General features: G+C 54.1%; 1 protein-coding gene across 1 annotated transcript in view; it reads right to left on the bottom strand.

Annotated features, from left to right (window-relative positions):
* The window catches only part of C7H14orf132 (chromosome 7 C14orf132 homolog), a 29,993-nt gene extending 12,032 nt beyond the window's left edge, over nucleotides 1-17,961 (bottom strand). The window contains exon 1 of the mRNA XM_024568224.3: nucleotides 17,738-17,961. Within this exon, the coding sequence (XP_024423992.2) occupies nucleotides 17,738-17,764 (27 nt within the window). The 5' untranslated portion in view covers nucleotides 17,765-17,961. The remainder of the gene's footprint in view (nucleotides 1-17,737) is intronic.
* Between the last annotated feature and the right edge of the window lie 2,828 nt (nucleotides 17,962-20,789).

The raw sequence follows: 20,789 nt of genomic DNA, 5'->3' as shown, positions 1-20,789 counted from the left end.
TTTGGCTCCCCCCCCACCAGATTAACTGGGAACGATCAGAGATGTGGTGTCTGTCACAGGGCTGAAGGGACAAGGAGAGCCGGGGATCTGCCAGAGGCCAATTAAGGCTCTGTCCCCATAGACACACCTGTGAGCCCACCCAAGCCCATTTCCTCACCCGACCTGGGGGACAACGCCCTGACCACCAGGCGGTGGGGTCATCCAGAGATGCTGTGCACACAGCAGATGCTTGGTGACTTGCTGGAGAAAGTGGTGAGCAGAGGAGAAAGCAGCTTGAGAGGGCTCTCGACTTCAACACACGCTGAAGGCCCCGGCAAGCTGGACAGAGCACCTGTCTTCCGGGTGTTTGAGTAACTCCTCATGAAGGAGGGGTGTGGCTGCAGACCTAGAAGATGAAGTATCAGGATAATCGTCCCGGCGAGGGCTAGAGAGAAAGCCATGGCTTATGCTGAGGTGTTTATTTCTTTGCATCTCGCTCCCCCGAAGGCCTCATCTGTCACACACCAGTTACACGGAGACTAACAAGTTCTGCTTGAAATAAAGCACAGTGTCACACACACACACACACACACACACACCCTTCACTGAGCCCAGGTGTGCATGACAAGTGCACGGGCTCTCCTGGTGCCCTTGGTTGTTCTTCAACAAGAGCAAGCAGCTCCTCGAGCGAACTTACAGCTTGAAATACGGAACAATCGCACGCACGCCCCATGGTGACAAATAAAACCAAATCCCGCCTCCTCCCACAGAGAGAACATGCTGGACAAGTCGCGGGGCCATCTGCATCCCGTGTGTGATTTGGCTACCGAGGAGATGTGTGCCTGTAGACCAATCCGTCACCCTTCCTGGGCCTTACTCTTCTCTTCTGTAAAATGGGGCTGAGAACACCTCCCTCCTCGGGGGCTTTGAGGACTTCAGGAGCCGACAGATGTAAAGACCTGAGCCCAACGCTCGGCCCAGGGCCTGGCACCTGGTGGATAATAATTTAAAAAGCTGCCGTATTTCTTCATGTTACTGTTACTGTTAGTGGGGGTAGTTGCTGGTGGCAGTGTCTTAATTTTCACTACTTTATGAGGGCGCACGCTCTGGGAGAAACACGTCCCAACTGTGGAATTTTGAGCACTTGGTATTCTCCTTCCCACTCGAGCGTGGCAACTACGCAATGAGCTGGGGAGGCGGGTGGGGGTCTGTGATGGGGACCCACCCGGTCAGCCTCTGCCAGCCCCCTCTGCAGATGGTGTCTTAGAGCCTCTGATGTTTGCTGTGACGGATGTAGGGCTTATTCCTCTTCAGACAGGTGTGTTGGGTGATTCACCATGGTGGGCAGATTCCCCGGGGTGGGATGTACGTGGGGTGGGGTGCAGCAGACGCCCCTGGCTGAGGAGGAAAACTAGTGGGCTGGTGAGGCAGGAGGACAGTGAGGAAGACGGAGGGAGAAAGGACCGAGCTGTGGGTTAGTGGAGCCCTAAACTGCTGGCCCCTAGCAGGAGAGGATGTGGCGGATACGAGCCATCTGCTCAGACACAACATGTTCATCTGCTGGACCAGCATAGTGTACAACTGGAAATGCCACACCCCGCAAGGCACACCTCCACTGGCTCCACCTGTTCCAGGGCGCTAGCCGTCCAACCCGGACTTCGGAGGAGCCTGCGGACTTCGGAGGAGCCTGCGGCTCTAGGGCAGGAGGACTTGCCAGCGGCCCTGCAGTGAGCAGGGCGGGGCCTGCTCAGACCCAGGCCTGCCACCCCAGTCCTACCTGCCTTCATCTTCTGTGCAGGGTCGACTCCATCCCCGCCCCAGGCTCTGTGCTTGGAAGAGCGGCTGGGCCTGGGCCGGCCAGGGCTCCACCTGACGTCCGCACAGCCAGCACAGTCTGGGGATGGACGTGAGCAGGGCCAGGGGAGCGTGGCAGAGAAACGGCACTGCCTTAGAGCGTGGGGTCCAGGGCGCCTAGCTATCACTCCACGACAGGATCCTGACCCCTCTGGGGAGGACAAGAGCCCAGGGGTCACTGTGCCTGCTCCCCCAAGCTCTCTGCTTGTGAAAACAGATGCATGGAAGCATTTCCAACATCATGTACAAATCTCCACACCATGCTTGAGTGCCTGGCTACGTGGGAAAACCGCAGTGTTGATGCTGATTGAAAACAGTTCTAATGAACCCTGCCCTGCTTTCAAATAGTCTCAGAGCAGGTGAGGGACTGGAGCCATTTAGGAAGTCTCCAGCAAGAACGCAGACTAATAAACACCTCCCCCCCACCCCCATGGGAGCGTTTTAAAAGGGTGCATCATTTTAAATAAGTGAATAGTCACAAGGCTTTAAGTAAGAAGGGGAGTTAAGTGCTGGGGTGGGGGGTGGGGAAGAGGGGAAGTAGAAATGGTGCCACTGAGCAACATTCTTCTGGGGGCTAAAACACGACCTGGTCAGGGGCTGCACTTTCCAGGAGACAGATGTGCTTGTCAGTAAGCTCAGTGCAAAGAAACCACGCAACTGTTCTGGGTGCAAACAGATGCAGACGAGTGATCGAGAGAGAAAGGTGCACCCCAAGAACTACTGGGAAGCATGGGGACATGAGAGCAACAGGTGACAACGGTGGTTGGGGAGCACTGGCCGGGAGAGGGTCCCTCAGAGGCGTTGGAAATGTGCTATGTTTGGCCCGGGGGCAGTTGTGGGGGTGTCTGTGTGTGTACGTTGGGGTCCCCAAGCCCACTGCAGGTTCAGTGACCCTCCAGGACCCCTGTCATTTATTACAGGGCACAAAGCACAGGCATGGTGCTGAAGGAGCAGGCGCACGGGTGAAGTTGGAACCAGGCACAGGCTTCCAATGTCCCCTGCCGGTGGAACCGCACGGGACACACCGAATTCCCCAACAAGTGGTCGTGACGTGACGTCTAAGATGTAGCCAACGAAGGACACACGGTGCCCAGGGTCTTTACTGGGGCTGGTCACGGGGGCACCCCCCGCCTAGCACGGACCAAACCCCAGACTCCCAGCAGGAAAGCCGCTGTTCCGCCTACCTGTGCTGTTTGCCCAGTTTAGGCTCCGCGAGGCATCGTCCTCGGTCAGGACAGCTGGGACCCTCCCGGATGCTGTGGGCACAGAGCCCAGCCGGGGCCGACCGTGTAAGCAGGGCTCCCACAGGGTGGCGGTCAGGCCTGTCACGGCGACGACCTGCACACTGTGCACTGGGTTGGCCAAAAAGGGTGTTCGGGTTTTTCTGTACGACGGCTGTAGTAGTGCGTAGCTGTCTTTAGCGTCATTCGAAACAACTTTGTTAGGTTGCACTGTGACAGCCGTCCTGTCTGCGTGCATTTTAAGAAAACACTTATCAAAACGGGTGAATGTTTGTGTAGCCATTTTAACACTGAAGATGGAAGAAAATAATACGCAGGATTTTTGGCATTTTATGCTTCATTATTTCAAGAAAGGTAAAAATGCAACTGAAATGCAAAAAAAGACTTGTGCAGTGCATGGAGAAAGTGCTGTGACTGACTGAATGTGTCAAAAGTGGTTTGCAGAGTTTCGTGCCGGAGATTTCTCGCTGGACGGTGCTCCACGGTCAGGCAGACCAGTTGAAGTTGACAGCGATCCAAATAATCGAGAACCACCAATGTGATACCACATGGGAGATAGCCAACATACTCCAAATATCCAAATCAATAAAATTATTGGTGAAAATGAGAACTGTGTCTTTTATTTTACAGAAAAAAAGCACACAGACTTTTTGGCCACCCCAATAAACTCACCCAACTGAATGTGGAAGGAATGCTCTGTGTTGTCTGTGAGTTACCCCCCAGTTAGAAAGTAGACCCAGAAACAAACGTAAAACAGAACCCACAGATGGGCTGGTGTGAAATCTGAGAGACTTGGGAAACCAGGGACACAGGGCGGGTCAGTTTATCTTGTTCGATAAGTGGGGAGAGAGGATTAAATGTTTACGTAAGTTACTGATCCATTTAAGTGGCAGCCGTTGGATTCTGCACCTGGTCCTCAGAAGGTCAGACTTCATTCCAGGTACCAGGAAGCATCACCAGCTTTGCTGTCACAACGAATGTTTGGTTGTAACAGTTCGAATGGCTGTTGACTTGTAATCTTGAGCCTATGAATATGTGTTTTCATTTGTTAGGATATTTGCTGACGGACACTATTTGGTCACTTGAGGTTATGAACCATCTTTGCTCCAGGAGGCTCTCCTCCAGCCCCCTGGGCCAGAGGAGTCCACTGACCGCCAAGTCCCTAAAGTAGCATCAGTCAGCTCAGCCGTGCTCACTGTCTTAAACTCAGGAACATAGCGAAGGCTTTTGCTTCCTTGAACAGACGTATTTTGCAAGTGAAACGAGGTGGTGGATGGAGGAGCTTTCACAGCAATGCTGATCTCACCTGCCGCCCAGCACCACCCTAGACCAAGAAGGAGCTCAGACAATGGAACTGGATTTCCACATTTGAGAGAAGGTTCTGGGCAGGGGCTGGTGTGAGTCCGAGACTTCGCCAGCTGGGGCCAGGCTGTTCAGCCGGAGCACGAGGGAGCCAAGAGACCCCAGCATGGGTGGCTGGCAACCCAAACCCCTCAGGTCCGTGTCCTTGAGCCAGTGATGACACACAGGGCCATTCCCTTCCCTGGGTCTCCTTCCTTAGATCTGGATAATGCTGAGTGCCAGGTGTCGCGCCCTTGCTCTTCCTAATCCTACTCTGCACTTCCAGGAGGATTTTACAGGCGAGAACACAGGTGCAGAGCCGTTCGGTGGCAGCTCTGGGAGAACACGGCAGCTGATGGCAGAGCCAGATTCGAAGGCAGATCCAGAGGCAGAAGCACAGCTGGGGAAGGGGACACAGAGGGCAGTGTGTCCCTCCAAAGGGGAGGCTTTTCAGGGTATTACGAGGACAAGACAGTTGTGAAGACCGGTGAAAAGGAAGCAGAGGGACAGCAGGTGGTCTAAGAGGCACCACTTCAAAGGTGGCCCCAAACAAGGGCGCAGAGCCTGCCCTGGGTTCAGCCCTGCACCCCACTGCTGCCCCGCCCAGGGCACGCACTGGCCCTGTGTGGAGGGACCTCTGATGCCAGACAGAGCCTGGTACCAGCTGGAACCTAGAATTACAGAACTGAAGGACCTGCCAGCCTGTTCCCTCCAGGGCCTGTGGCCACACCAGAGCTGCTGTGACCTCGAAGAAAGGTTCAAGTGCTCAGAGGCAGAGCAGCGGGAGAGGAAGACCCGTAACAGCAGGCTTCAGACACCACCTCCTCCAGGAAGCCTTCCTGGACAGCCTGCCCCTGCAGATTGCTGGAGGTGCCCTCCTTTGAGGCCCAGAGATCAGAAAGCCCTCTGAATCCCAGAGGATCTCTCAGTAGGGTGACCAATTACCCTGGTTTGCCTGGAACTGTCCAGGTTTCAGCAGTAAAAGTCCTGCATCCTAGGAAACCCCTCAGTTGTATGCAGACCTGGAGGGCTGGTGGCCTTACATCTGAGTCACCAGTTTGACCGTGAAGTCCAGAGGTCAAGAGGCATCAGCTTTCTATTCAAACTCAAGGGCTATCAGCTGTCTGCTGCAGACACCTGCACTGCTCTGGGCCCCATTCCTCACTAGTCAACCGGGGGCAACCACAGGTCAACACCACGGCCAGCACAGGGGGCTCCACGGCCGGCACGGGGTGGGGGGCCCCACAGCCAGCGTAGGTTCACACCAGTTATCATAGGTTCACACACTACAGTCATCACAGGTTCACACCATGGGCCTGTTCAGAGGAGGGACCAAAGTGCTACATGGGAAGCTCCTGGTCCAGGAAGCAGCATTCACCCCGCAGGGGACAGGGGAGGGTGCTGGGGCCTGGGGGCTTTCAGGGGCAGTATGTGGGTGCAGGAGCAGGACTGGGTGCTGTTAGTGACTGGCGGCCTTGGGGAAAGCTACGACGCAGACCCCAGGAGGGATGCTGGCAAGCTGATTCAAGACACGCTTTCCCATCCCGCTTTTCCTGTGCTTTCACTGCTTCTCCCTCTTGGGTTGTTTATGAAATATTCACCAGCTCTGGGCCTGGGCTGCACAGCTTCTGACATAAAGGAGACGGGAACCTCAGACAGAGGGATGCTCCAAGGGAGAGCCTGACACAGCTTTGGGGGCCAGAGGAGGGGAGGGAAGGTCACTTCTAGAAGGAGCAAGTGTCCCTTCCCCCAGACCTCTCCTTATCCTTCCAGCCTCCTGGGGTCCCCAACCCATCTCTGGCGTCAGCCTGTCTGCGTTTTAGAATAATTTGCTTCAGCTATAATCCACTCTGTCCGCACAGGCAGTGAGTGGAGGACCGAGCTAACAGATGGCTGGGCTGCGGAGGTTTGTGACACAGGACCACACGTGTCTAGGCCTCAGGTCATCCTCACTCCCACTGCAACAAGTGTGAGCCACCAGCTGCTGTCCCGCTCTGGCATCTGGGCCCCAGGCTCCTACCTGGTGGCCAGGGGCCAGGCCCTCGGTCTCCTCCTCTCAGAAATGGGCGTGTGATCGGTCGCACTGCATGCACAGGGCCGTGCCCTCCTCTGTCCCCTCCATCCCTGCCTGCCTCACCTGTCTGCACACCTGAGAGCCATGCCCTGCATGTAATGTGCTCACAGGATGTCGGTGAGGGTGACAGAGACAGGCTGGCGATAGCTCCTCTGTGGCTCCTCAACACCCCCCAACACAGCACAGGGGTGTCTCCAAGGCATGCTGCCTGCAGGGCCCACCCTGCCCGACTGATTTGGTCATCCAGCTCTCCTCGGGAAGGTAGAAGGACTGCCTGGGCGTCAGAGAGGGGCCAGGTGATGTGGGCAGTGCTGTCATGGCTCAGCAAAGACCGGCGGGAGTGTAGGGCCCGGAAGCCCATTAGTCTACCCACGCCCCTGGTCTCCCTCAAAGCCACTGGACGCCAGATTATAATGAACTTGTAATCAGCTCCTAGCATGCTATGCCAAGGAGATGGAGGAAGGGATTTTGGGGGATCTGGAGGGGGCAGACGGGGTCCCAGCTGTTGGCTACCACCCTGGTGGGGGTAAGCCTGGAGTCACCTGCTCCCCACTCTCTCGATTTCATCTTCTGGGGAATGAGGCTCACCAGGGCTCTCATGCCTAGGACAGAGGCCTAAGGGGACCCAGCCCTGGTCACTGAGCTGCCCGACCTCTGGCTGCTGGCACACAGTCCTCCCGCCTGATCACCCTCAGGTTCTATCGATGTCCCGTGGAACGTCCTGTCACAAGACACCCTGAGGGAACTCAAGTGGCAGGGGCAGTGTGGAGAGGAACGTGGTCCGTCCACGCACAGGTCGGGCCCCCGACTCTGGAGCTTACCTGCGAGGTGAGTGTGCACGTTACCTGCGTGTGAGCTCACTCAGAAGACACAGGGCAGTGCTGGACCAGGTCCCATCACTGGGAGGGGAGGCCGTGGGCCAGACTCAGACGCAGGTGTCACACTCCTTCTCCACGAGGGGAGGGGGGGCAGGGGTGGGAATAGGGCCATTAGGAGCACAGACTTAAGAAAACTCTGCTTCCCGCCCTGGCTGGTGTGGCTCAGTGGACTGAGTGCCAGCCTACGAACCAAAGGGTCACCGATTCAATTCCCAGTCAGGATGCATGCCTGGCTTCCAGCAGGTCCCCAGTAAGGGGCACACAAGAGGCAACCACACATTGATGTTTCTCTCCCTCTCTTCCCTCTCTCTAAAAATAAGTAAATAAAACCTTTAAAAAGAAAATTTTGCTCCCAGCCAAGATGGAGAAACAGGGACAAGATTTTCCCTCCCAAATGAAACAACAGAAAAGGGACAAAATATACAAAAATGGCTTTCAAGATATTGGACACCAGGCCACGAAGGACAGTGACCTTGAGAGATAGAAACAAACAAGGCGAGCCCTACAATCGCCTCAGTTTACTGCCTGGGGAGAGTTTCCGGGCCGTAGAGCAGGGAGGGGAACGCAGGCAGAGACCAGCAGACTCCCTGGTTGAAGACACAGGACGGAGAGTCGGGGAGACCGAGGCAGCCGGAGAGCACAAGGCAGAGTGTGGAGAGGGGACAGCTGTACGGACTGAGTGTCCTGGAATTCTGCAGAAGGACCACAGATATTCAGCAGAGGACACGTGTGCGAGGACACCACCGGAGACAGGGAAGAATCGCCCAGAAGGATTCAGGGAACACGCCCTGGTGCATGCACAGGCCGTACATAGTGCCTGATCCACCCAGTCTTTAAAATGTCTCATGGCGCACAGAGCCTGCGTAGAATGCTCGGAACAGCCCTGCCTCCGTGGTGGGAAACAGGTGCTGAGACTACAGGCGGCTCTGGTCCCACCTGCCAAATCTTACAAGCAAAACCCAAACCGTCACACTGTTTCCAAGCAACAGAACTGCATCCCAGAGCAAAGCTTGAGAATATTTCTAGGACTATGAGAACATCCAGCATCCAAAAAGGTAAAGTTCACAGTGTCTGGCATCCAACTGAAAGTTACCAGGTACGCAAAGCAGCAGGAAAGGCTGACCCAAAGGGAAGAAACAATCCATCAAAACCAGCCCCGAATGGACTGAGATTTAGAATTAGGAGAAAAGACATTAAAACGTTGTTATAACTCTATTCCACATGTTCAAAAAGCTAGAGAAAACATTGACCAAGTTAGGAAGAGAATAGAAGATATTAAAAAAGACCCACATTAAGCTTCTAGGCATGAAAACTACAATGTCCGAGATCGCACGCTGGATGGGATTAACAGAGATTAGCTATTCAAAGAAAATATTGGTGAACTTGAAGACATATCAGTAACTATCCAAAATGAAACACAGACAGAAAAAAGACTGGAGAGAGAATGGCAAGCGTCAGGGAGCTGTGAGACAACTTCACGCAGCCTGATCTACGTGCTGGACTCTCCAAAGGAGAACAGAGAGGGAAGGAAGCTGAACTTAATGGCCAAAAACCCCTAAACAATCCAATTAAAAACAGGCAAAGGATTGAATAAGTCATCTCCCCCAAAGAAGACACTCAGATGGCCAGCAGATACGTGAAAATGTACTCAGCATCACTGATTATCGGGGAAATGTAAAGCGGAACCACAGTGAGATGCGCCTCACCTGTTAGGATGCTGCAGGCAGAAAGATGGTAGGTGACAAGTGCTGGTGAGGGTGCAGAGAAAAAGGAACCATTGCACTCGGTTGGTGGGAGTGTAAGCTGGTGTAGCCACAAGGGAAAACAGCATGGAGGCTCAAAAAGTTAAATTAAGAATTTAAAGACGGAACTAGCATATGATCCAGCAGTTTCGCTTCTGAGGATGTGTCTGCAGGAAACCATACCGGTCCCCTGAGAAGAAGTCTGCACCCCACGTTCACTGCAGCACTATGTGCAGTGGCCAGGGCACAGAAACCAACCTCGTGTCCGTGGACGAATGAATGGATGAAAAAATGGGACATACACACACACTGGAACATACTCAGCCACGAGCAGAAGGGAATCTTGCCATTTGTGACACCATGGAGGGACCTTGCGGGCCCCATGCTAAGTAAAGTAAGTCAGACAGACAAATACTGTATGATCTCCCTTGTACATAGAATCTAAAGAAACCCAAACACATAGAAACAGACCAAAGTGGGGGCTGCCGGAGGCAGGGGGTGGGGGGACTGGGTGCAGGGAGTCAAAAGGTACCAATGTCCGGTTACGAGATAATTAAGTCCCGGGGATGTGGAGCACAGCATGGAGGTTCTAATTAACAATACTGTATTGTCCACGGAACGTTTCTAAGAGAGCAGATTTGAAAAGTTCTGGTCACACGCGGAACATGGAATTGTTACTATATGAGCAGATGAATGTTAACTAAGTTTATTGTGGTCATCATTTTGCAAGATATACACATATCAATACATCATTATGTTACACACATTACACTTATACAATGTTAACTATATCTCAATAAAACCGGGGTGGGGGTGGGGGAAGGACAGAAAAATTTCCAGGATAAACCCACAGGTGCAGGAAGCTCCCAAACCCTTTGCACAGGAAACATGAAGAAAAAAATGACCCAAAGGCACATTATAATCAATATGCTTCAAGTCGGTACAGAGAAAACTGTAAAAGCAGCCAAAGGAAAAAAAAGACACATTTTGTTTAGAGGGATAAGACAGAAATGACAGCAGGTTTCACACTGGCAACAATGCACGTGAGCAGGAAGGTGGCGGAGTAATATTCTGAAAAGCAAACTGTCAGGCTAGAATTCTATGCCCAGTTAAAAAAAAAAAAACTTTTCAAAAACAAAAGCCAAAAAAGACTTTTTTTCCAGACATACAGGAGCTGAAAGAATCCGTCACCAGCATTTCTGCACAACCAGAACTGTTAAAGTCTGTTAGGCAGGGAAAAAAGAAAAAGGATCCACGCAAGGGAATAAAGAGCACTGGGAATAATAACCATATGGGAAACTATACAGGATTTCTTTCTTACTGTTTAAATCTCTTTAAAAGGTAAGTGACTTTTAATAGGCATAACAATGTAATGTAAGGTTTATAACAGATGTAGAAGTGAGACCTATAACAAGGAAAGCACAAAAACTGAGAGGGGAGAAGTAGAAGTAGATTATGGTAAGATTCTTGCACCGTGGGTGAAGAGGAACAATTTCGCTCGTAGAGAAGTTGGATAGTTACAGATGTAAACTCCACACCCTAAAGCAACCACTAAAATAACAAAACAAGGAGTTATAGCTAATAAGCCAACAGAGGATATAATGTGGAATAAAAACTTGTCAGTTAATCCAAAAGAAGGGAGAAAAAGAGGAAAGGAAAAAAAAAAACCAACAACAAAGAATGGATGGGACCAATGAAAAAAAAAAAAACAGCAAGATGGTAGCTTTATACCCAGTTGTATAAAACATCACATGAAATGTAAATGGTTTAAATACTCCAGTCAGGAGGTAGGGAAGGTCAGGTCAGATTTTAAAGATGGGCTGAAGTGGCACAGAGATTTTAGCTGTGTGCCCTGGGCAAGTGACTTCGCCTCTCTAAGCCTCGCTTTCCTCATCTATAAAATGGGTCTAAAGTGGTCTATCCCACGGAGCTCTTAGAAGGAGGCAGTGAGTTTCTGTGCACTATTCAACCCAGGGCCTGCCTGGAGCTCCCTCCGTATTCGATATGTGGCAGCTTGGATAACAGAACACAGACAGGGAGGGAGGGAGTGAGCAGAAATGGATTCCCATCCTCTCAGTGTTGGAGGAGGTAGGGTTCAGACACCCCCCCCCCTACCGCTCAAAGCAGGGCTGATCATACAGCAGGTGCTCTGAAAAACACTTCAAGTTTTTAATTGGAGACTCGCAGTCCACCCCCAGATGCCCCAGGTTTCTTAGCTCCGTGAGACACAGTTATTCCAAGTCCAACCCAAGGCCTTGGCGCTTGCAGCGCCGTCCGCAAATCTGGTCTACGAGAGGCGCTACAGATTTTTCCTTTTTCCTTAACTGCTCATCACACGCCTGTGCACACGGAGCCCTATATTCCCTCCCGAGGCAGGTCTGCTTAGCATGATAAAATATTTAAATCTTTTTTCCGGGAATTGGAAGTACAAGACAGGCCCTTCGGTTAAAAACATCTGAGATAATAGACAATTTGTATTTTAATGGTAATTCTTGCTCCAAGGAGAAGGAGCCGTCCCTGGCTGGGGAAAGCGTTCTCTAAGTAGCAGACTGCCAGCCACCCTAGAACCCTATTTTCCCGGGCAGGGCCAGGTTCCGCCATGGGGGCACTTCTGCTGGTTCTGTGCAGATCCCTTGGAAGGAGCCCGGACTGTAGCTAGGACCCTCCCAAGAGCTAATGCACACGCCTCTTCAACATCACCAGATCTCTTTTGTGTTTTTTCCCCTTCATGAAAAATGATTAAAATGCAAATTAACTGCGAGCCTCCCAAGGTCCGGAAGGAGAGAGAAATGGAGAAAGGGGGACTGGAGGGGGTGTATCGGCATCTCAGCTATGATTAGACCAAGCCACACGAGCTGTCTTGCAGAACGACCCACCACGGTCCACATAACGTGCCAGGTGCGACGGTGCCCTCCCACCAGGGAAGAGTCGGGGAGGGTCCACGCTCTGAGCAGAGGCAGCCTCCTCAGATGTCTCCAGCAGGTAGCTACTCTCCACCAGGCCTCCTCACCCCACCCCCTGCCCCACGGCTTTTCTTCTCTCAGGGACCTTACTGTCTTAGCAGGTAGGACCTATTAGGTTGACGAAATGAAAGGTCATTTTGTGGGTCAAAAATGGTCAAATATCAGTAGCTTCATATGGTCCCACCGAACCAAGTCACGGCCAACCTGCCTAGTAATAACTGACTTCTCTCCAGGCTTGGCTGTTGACCACAAGGTTTTGTCCGGCTCTGTCCACCCACCGCCCAGTCTACAGAGACTACACCGGCGGCTGCAGGACGAACGCGGCCCCCACACCTGCTCTGTTTGGTCCATGGAGCAGCCAGTCCCCCAAGAACGGCTTCCACCCGTTCCTTCCCTGCCTCCTGGACGCCCACACTGCCCCCACATCGATGGGTGAGATCTGACCCCTTCCCCTTAAACCTGGGCGGGCCTCAGGACTCCTGACCAAAGGAGAGCAGAGTTAGCGAGCCCCTGGGACTTCCAAGGCTAGGGCATGAGAAGTTTTGCACCTTCCACCTGGGAATGCTTCTTGGAGGGGAGGCAGCGCCACACAAGAGGTGCAAAGTCCCTGAGGCCACCCCACTGGGCGGGGCCCGGCTGCCCGCAGGAGCACCTTCGGGCTGAAACGCCCAGTGGAGAGAGCAGTCGGGCTGCTCAGCGGTGCCAGGTGTGTGTGTAAAGAAGCCACGGAGCCCCAGCTGATGCCATCATGCTGCCCGAGTCCCTCCCAAACTCTGGGGCCACAAAATCGTGAGCGAAAGACAAAGTATTGCTTTAAGCCACCAAGTGCCTGAAATAATAAGCAAGAAGAAGCTGAAACTGCTCACGTCATGGCTGGTAGGTTGGTTAAAGAAATCAATTAGCTGCCGAGATTTGAAAATCCAGACTGCAAGTGCAGATCAAACGTTCAGTTCCCTTGAAAACCCAGAGGGCCCGCAGCCCTGGGCCTGTGTGTCTGGGTGGCTCAAGCGATGGGCTGCAGCCAGACCCCTGCCCTCCGGGGCGCCCCGGCCCCTCACCCCATCTTGTTCCAGTCCATGAAGCCACCTGCCTGGCCCCAGTCTCCCCGGTCTCCTCTCCCACCTTGGTCCGACCACACGGGCACTTACACCCCTGCCCCCAACAGGAGACACTACGTCCAGCTCCGTTCCATCCCCAGCCTTCACGCATGATGCATGCCCTCCACCTGGAATGCCCTCTCGTTTTGTCTCTGGAACAGCTAAGCGTCCCTGAAACTCAGCTCAATTCAAACCTCCGGGAGCCTTCCCTGACCTCCAGGGCTGGGTTGGGTGCCACCTCTGGGCTCCCAGGGCACTTGTGTCTACCCCCTAACCCTGTCACATAGGGCCTGTGACTCCTCCCTCCCTAGCACTCCAAGTGGGGAGGGCCTGGCACACAGGGAACATCTGCTGAATGACTAGATGAGCAGCTGGGCAGGCGGCTTTGTCCGCATTTTACAGGTGATGAAACTGAGGCTTCGACCAGGGATCGGTCTACTGCCTCTCGAAGACCAGTGGCCGGCAACACAAGAACCAAGATCTCTATTGTTTAGGGGTCTTCAAACCCTGCCATGGGTTGAATTGCGTCCCCCCAAAAAGATATACGGAAGTCCTAAGTCCTGGTGCCTGTGAAGGTGACCTTTGAAAAGGGGACCCTGCAGATATAATCAAGTTAAGAGGAGGTCATGAGAGTGGGCCCTAATGCAATGTGACGGGTGTCCTGATAAGGAGAGACACAGAGAGACTAGTGAGAACAGAGGCCGAGATCACAGAGAGGCACCTACAAGCCAGGGAGGCTGAGGACTGCCGGCAACAGCAGGCGCTAGGAGGGAGGCGTGGACCGCCTTCTCCCTGCCCCCTTCTGACCTGCCCGGCCCTGCCGACCCCCAACCTCGACTTCCAGTCTGCAGAACTGGAAGGGATTGCATTTCTGTTGCCTGAAGCCGCTCAGCGAGGTAATTTGTTTCAGCCGCCCTAGGAAATGAACACAGGCCTCTCTAGCGACTTATTTTTTAAAAAAATGTACGTAATCCCCACACTTTGTGCACCTCAGAGGATCCATGAGTCTCTGAAGCTGATGCGTAGCGAGGGGCCCCCTCCCGGCTCTTGTGCTTTGCAGCGAGCCTCCCCAGATCCTCCTTTCCTCCCTGTCTGTGCCGTGGGAACCATAAAGATACTCACCCCAGGCTCCAGGTTTCGCACCTGTGGCAGGTGTGGCCTGGAGAGAGGGAGAACCTTGATTTTGGAACAAGTTCCCAGGTTATATTATTCTGGATCTCTCTATTTGAAGTTGCTGAATGGAGGCTGGGGTGACTTCCAGGGACCATGTGACTTTAATGACCTAAAAGGGACCAAAGGGCCAAGGATCTGTTCCATCCTGAGAAGGGGAGGGAGGGAACAGCCCTACAGTAAGGATTTAAAGTCTGGGTCTCACCCCTGACCGCACACTGGAATCCACTGGGGGATGAAAAAGAAACCCTGATGCCGGCTCCCGCCCCCGACTCTGAAGGCAGGGCTTGGGCTGTGGCTGGGGCTTCAGGACTGCTAGGAGCTCCTAGGTGTTTCCAACGGCAGCAACATCTGGGGACACCTGGGTTCGGGCTAGTGACTGAAGGGACAGTGCAGGACGAAACTAGACTGAGGTTGCAGGGGAGGGGTTACAACTTAGGGACATGGGAACAAGCACTCCTTGTCCCTCTGGTTCATCCCCTGTGCTGGCCCAGCACACAGTAGGTGCCTTACACGTCCATTCCCTTCCGGCAGTATGGAGGCCTCAGGGTCTCTGCATCTCTGCAGAGGGGGATGTCCTTCAGAGCGGGAATCCCTCTTCACAACATTCCCAGGGGAAGAGGCTTGGGTTTGGGGCTCCCAAGGAATGATCTGGTTTCTTTGCTCCATCCATCAGGCAGATGCGTGCTCCTGACCCCACCCGCCCTCCTGCCTCGGTCCTCCCCTGGGACTGAGTGATAAACCCGTGCTGCTCGGTGACCTGCAGCGGTGCCCACTGCTTACTGACCGAGTGACCTCCTCCTCTCACCTGGCAGCACCTTCTGTCACCTCTCCTGGGCCCCTGCCCTCCTGCTCCCCGAGGATTCTGGGACTGTGTTCGGGGCTTCATTCCTTCACGCTTCTGCCTAGGATGCCCTCGGTGCCAGGCCCGCAAGGGGAATCTGCCTGTTCTCATCCACCAGGACGTCCATCCTCAGCGTCCTGACAAGGGCAGGTGTTTGGGAGGAGAGCACCTGGCACTCGAATTCACTGTCCTTTCCTGAGAATGCCTTTTCTGCACATACGTCTGGTCTGGCCCTCACCCAATCGTCTAACGGATAGATACCTGTGGAGGACCTACTACGTACCAGCCACCTTGGTCACCTGTGCTGGAGATGGCGTGGCTTATCATTTCTCCAATACCCTGGGAGTACCCAGCAAGAAAGTCCACGTTCCATTCAACTCTGTGCCCTGGGGCGCCCCTGTCCCCTTCCCTGACACAGAGCGGGCACAAGACAGGCACTCAGCACGTGCTGAACAAGTGTGTGGTGGCACTGCCATTTCTCTGTCAGATCGCCCACTGCTGACGTGTGGGGACAGTCAGGCACGCCTGGCGGTCACTGCACACTCAGAGCATGTGCTGAGCCCTCGCGCTGGCCGAGTCCTGTTAACGCTGCAGACAAAGGAGTAAAGGACCCTGCCGTGTGGGGCAGGGAGACTCCGGAACGCCAGCCCCCCAGAGCACAGCGCGCCATGGCCAGGCCGCTTCCTGGGGGAGAGGAGGAGACTGGTCATCTTTAAACACCTGCGCTGCCCTTGATACTGTGTCTTCAGGGTGGAGCAGCGAGGTGGGACGCTGGGGCTGAACACCACCGCTACGCAGACCCAGATTGAAACCCAGCTCTTCCCCTTCCCCACGGCACGTCCTGGGAGAATGACCGAAGCGGGTTGAAGTCTGATCTCCTGATCTGTGAGACAGGGACAGTGGCACCCAGGTCACCGGCCTGCAAGGACTCACTGTGGGAAAGGGTGCGCGTGCCCAGTGACTGGCACTCAGCAGGCGCTCAGTAAACCTTAGTGTCTCTCCCCGCGGGGTGGCACTTCGTGTCTCGCTCCTTTCTGGACGGAGCGGGGAATTAGTGCCCAAACCTCCGTCCATGGGAATGAAATGACCACATGAGACTTCAATTATAAACAAAAAAGAAAAGACAAATCTCTGCACAGTTTCAGCCTATAGGCGCTAAAAAGCCCTGTTTATGTTGCCCCGTTACCATAGCAACTCCTCCTGCTCCAGCCAGCCCCAGGGTTAGCAGAGACCAATTCATCTTTCAACCGCAGAAACGCCAGCTGTTTGGTGGGGTCCCGCCGGGAACCAGACAGACACGGTGTGAGCTCCTGTCCCCTCCAGAAATGAATCCTCTGAGCCCACCTCAGTCACCATGCAGCTAAGTCACCACCGTGTCCATTGATGTCCACGTGACAGTGCTTTAAACACGGGGTGAGAAAGAGGAGACAGAAAAATTCGGCACGAACGGCCCGTGTTGCTCACGGGAGCAGGTAGCGTTATGGAAAACCCATCAAGGGGTGGCCAGGAGATGGATGGGGGTTCCCTGGGGCCAGTTTGGGGACTCTGCACCCTTTCATGCCTGCATCTGGGCACTCGCTGTCCCTACAGCCTAGGTTTTGCTGTTACATTTTAAACAAGCTTCCACCACAGTGAAGTTTGGGGGGAAAAGGAAAGTGTGTCTTTAAACTCCACTCCCTGGACAATGAAACGGCAGCAAGTGGGCTCTGCCACCCACCCAGGGGGCAGAGGGGACCTCGGTGGCCTTCCCGTGTCTGGGCTCCCAACGTAACCGACCTCATAGAAGCTGTGGGACCTACTCTGCTGGAGCGAACATGGCCCTTCCCTGGGGTCAGACTGGCACTGGAAAGGCCCCAGACAGCTGGGGAAAGCGGGCGTGTGCCTTTGTTCTGCTTCAAGAGAGTTATGGCACAGACACAGAAGGGTGACCCAACCTCAGACCTCAGGGGGTTCTTTAAGAGAAGTCATCTGTTTTCCCTGCTGCTGGGAACCTGTTTTGCATCAAGGGAAGAGTTATGGTCCCGGCACTGATGGCCGCAGACTCAGCACAAAGCAAAACAGGATAAAACAAATGATCGCTCTCCTGGCGCGTGGCAGGTCACAAAGCAGCCGCCTTGCTCCGGTTCTGGTCTCGCTTAAAGGCAAGAGCGAAGTGGGGAGCAAGCGACAGATAACCAGGTGCACACATCTGGGCTGCCCAGCCTTGAAGGGCTTGGGGTATCCGAGGGGGACAGCAAGTGGTGGTGGGGGGAGGGGAGGGAGAGGACACCTCCCACTGCCCAGGCGCCTAGCAGCCTGGGAACAAGTGAACCCAATGAGCTCTGAGCGCAAGGCCCGCCCCACCACCGGGGAACCGAGCTCGCCATCCTGGACGCGCGCACCAGGTGGGGATGCCCCAGCTCCGGACAAAAGACAGGGACAGGGATCCCCGGCTGGTGCCACAGCCCAGCCCGAACCCTCCGGCACACCCGGCACCAGTGGGAAGGGCGAGACCGTAGCCCCGGACCTGCCCAAACTTGGCGGCGTGGGTCGCGCGGGGAAGGCGTCCCGTTACCTGCGCGGCCATAAAGGACAGATCCATGGTGTCACTGTTGTCGCGGCTGCTGCTGCCGCCCGCGCTCGAATCGTCACTGCTGCTGCTGCTGCTGGTCCAGCGCTTGCACAGCTGGCCAAGAGGGAACCGAGCAGCTAGCAGGCGTCTTCGGACCCCGCGGCTACAGCGCCGACCTCAGCAGCGCGGCGGCAGGTCCCCAGCTCGATGGGCGCCCTACGCTGGCTCAGCGCTGCCGGCTCCAGACAGAGACTGGGAGGAGGGCCCGGAGTGCGGGGGCGGGGTGGGGCGGGGCTGGGGGGAAACTGGGTGCCCCTCCACGTGACCACGTCCAGCCCCACCCCCGAGGGCGGGGCGCCGAAACCCCTGAGCTCTCACTGTTGTCTGTCTGTGTGGGCCGAATGGAGAAACTGAGGGCAGACGTGGCCCAACTGGTTGGTGCTAGAACCAGACTTGAACCCAAGTCCAGGGCTCTTGGCGCCACCCCCCCCTGCTTTTGAGGCCATCCCGTCGGGCGCAGCGCGCAGGGCTTTCCTGAGGCTGGTATGCCTGGTTCCCAGGCCTGAAGACCAGGACCTGGGTGGCCCACCTTCCGTGCCAACTCGGAGCGCGCAGAGTCGGGCATGCTGGGGTTTCTGGCGCTGGGCAGAAGGAAGTTTAAATGCCAGCTCTGCTCTTCTGTATGGCCTGGGCGTCCTCATCTGCAAAATGAAGACAGCAGAACCTGAGAATTAAATGACAAAATGTATCAGACACGCAGTGTCTTCAGGACCTGTGAGCTAATAAGGCAACAGAGACTGGGCCGGGAACAGTGCCTTCTAGGATGGCACAGGGCGCAGCCTGCACAGCTGGCCTCTGGCTGGTAGGACGTTCCCTTACCTCACACGGGGATCCCAAACCGTGCAGGTGCCCTAGCTAAAATGAGGGCAATGGCAGAGATGCCCAGAGGGGCCTATTCCCCTGTGTGAGCGCGTGCACGTGTCCTCAGAAGAGCTTCTCTAAATGCCACTGGTAGGGGATGGCTTGTGATCTGACAGGTCTCAGCGAGTATTACTTGGTCCTTTCTGGAGGGGTCCCTCTCCGGGCCTTTCCCTCATCACCCTGAGCGATGAGGCCTCATGGTGCCTGTGAGGCAGGTGGCCCCCGGGACGGGGAGGCTTTGTCAAGGGCAAGGAGGCTGTGGCACAGAGAGAGGGAGGGGGTTGTTCAAGGCCACCCAGCAGGGGCTGTGGGACTGGGACAGGTGCCTCACTGACTGGTGCAGACTGCGCTTGTGTATGTGTGGGCGGAGCCCTACTCCCCAGTGTGGGCAGTGGGAGGTGGGCCTTTGAGAAGTGGGTAATGAGGTCAGGAGGGCAGAGCTCTCAAGATGGGATCTGTGCCCTTGTAGGAAGGAGCACAGAACAGAAGATCCTAACTTTAATTTTGTCAAAGTTTATTAATATTTTTCTATGCAAGTAGCCCCTGTTTAAGAAATCCTTTCCTAACCGAGACCATAAAGATACTCTTCTGTAGTTTTTTATTTTATTTTACTTTTTTGTATTTCAGCCCTTTTGTAACTGATCTTTTGGGGATGGGTTAAGGAGGCCATTTAATTTTTCTCATATCAATAATCAGGGATTATTAATATGCCCCTTTATTGGCCATTCCCGCCCTTTCTGTTTGCCAGGCTTCCGTCTCGGGGTGGGTCTGTTTCTCTGCTGTCTATTCTGTTCCATTAGTTGCCCTCTGTTAATTCCATTCTGATTTTGTTATCTTGGTGGCTCATTTTATGTATCGACGTGACTGGGCCACAGGACTCCAGAGAGCTGGTGAAACTCTATTTCTGAATTTGTCCACGAGGGTGTTTCTGGAGCATTTGGACTGGTGGGCTGAGCAAAGCAGGTGGCCCTCCTGATGCCGGAGGGCCTCGCACAAGCCCTGGCAGGCTCGACTGGAACAAAATGAAAGGGGAAGGTTGAATTCTCCCTCTGCCTGACCTCTTGAGCTGTCTTAAATTTTGATGAAACCAAAATTATGATGTGTGAACAAGGACTTCACTGTCCTAGTCAGTGGGGGTGGTAGGCACCGTTGAGTGAGCATGTGGACTGTGTGGCCATCACATTCAAAATGACTGAGCGAGTAAGACAATGAGTCTGCATCGCATTTTGCATTAAGTTTGACCATTTCTCTGCAGAAACTATTGAGATGACTCAGAAGGCTGCAGCTATGGGCAACTGGTGACTGGCAGCTTCATCACGACAATGCACCCGCTCATGCATCACGTCTCGTGCAGGGTTTTTCATGAAACATCTGATCACCCAGGTGACTCTGGCCCCCTACAGCCCAGATTTGGTGCCCTGCGACTTCTGGCTTTTCCCAAAACTAAAATCACCTCTGAAAGGGAAGAGTTTTCAGACCATTGATGAAATTCAGGAAAATACGATGAAGTAGCTGATGGTGACTGGGAGAACTGTGTGAGGTCCCAAGTGCCTACTTTGAAGGGGACCGAGGCATCATTGTCCTATGTAAAATGTTTCCTGTATCTTGTATCTTTTTCAATAGATGTTTCTATTTTTCATAGTACATGCTGGATACTTCCTGGACAGACCTGTATATCTGTATATGTGATTTGGTACTGTCTAAGGTTTCAGGCATCCACCTGGGGGTCTTGGAATGTATCCCTTGTGGATGAGCTACTGTATATAGAAATATTATTTATTTTATTGTATCAAGCTTGCATCCTGTGACCTAGAATTTCTCTCCTGGCCTTGCCGACCACACTACCAGCATTGCCAGGACTAGGTTCAGTGAGTGGTGTTCTCCTTTGCTCCTCACGAAGACCCCGGGTGGCAGGTAGGACACTGGTGAAGGTGGAGAGACCTGTGCGAGGTGGCTCAGCTGAAAAGCAGAGCATTTACTCCTGCAGCCCTCACTGCCCACGTGGTGATGAAGTGTCCCCAGAGCTTCAACAGTGACCCAGATGGCAGGCCTGTCCTTCCTCAGCCATGAAGGAAAAGAGAGAGGGGACAGGAGGAGGGCTGAGGATGCCTGTTGGTTTGCTGGGTTTGTTTTT

Source organism: Desmodus rotundus, chromosome 7 (assembly GCF_022682495.2).
Source record: "Desmodus rotundus isolate HL8 chromosome 7, HLdesRot8A.1, whole genome shotgun sequence".
Lineage (NCBI taxonomy): Eukaryota > Metazoa > Chordata > Mammalia > Chiroptera > Phyllostomidae > Desmodus > Desmodus rotundus.
The sequence above is the reverse complement of the archived record's forward strand: the minus strand, read 5'-3'. Positions and strand labels throughout refer to the sequence as shown.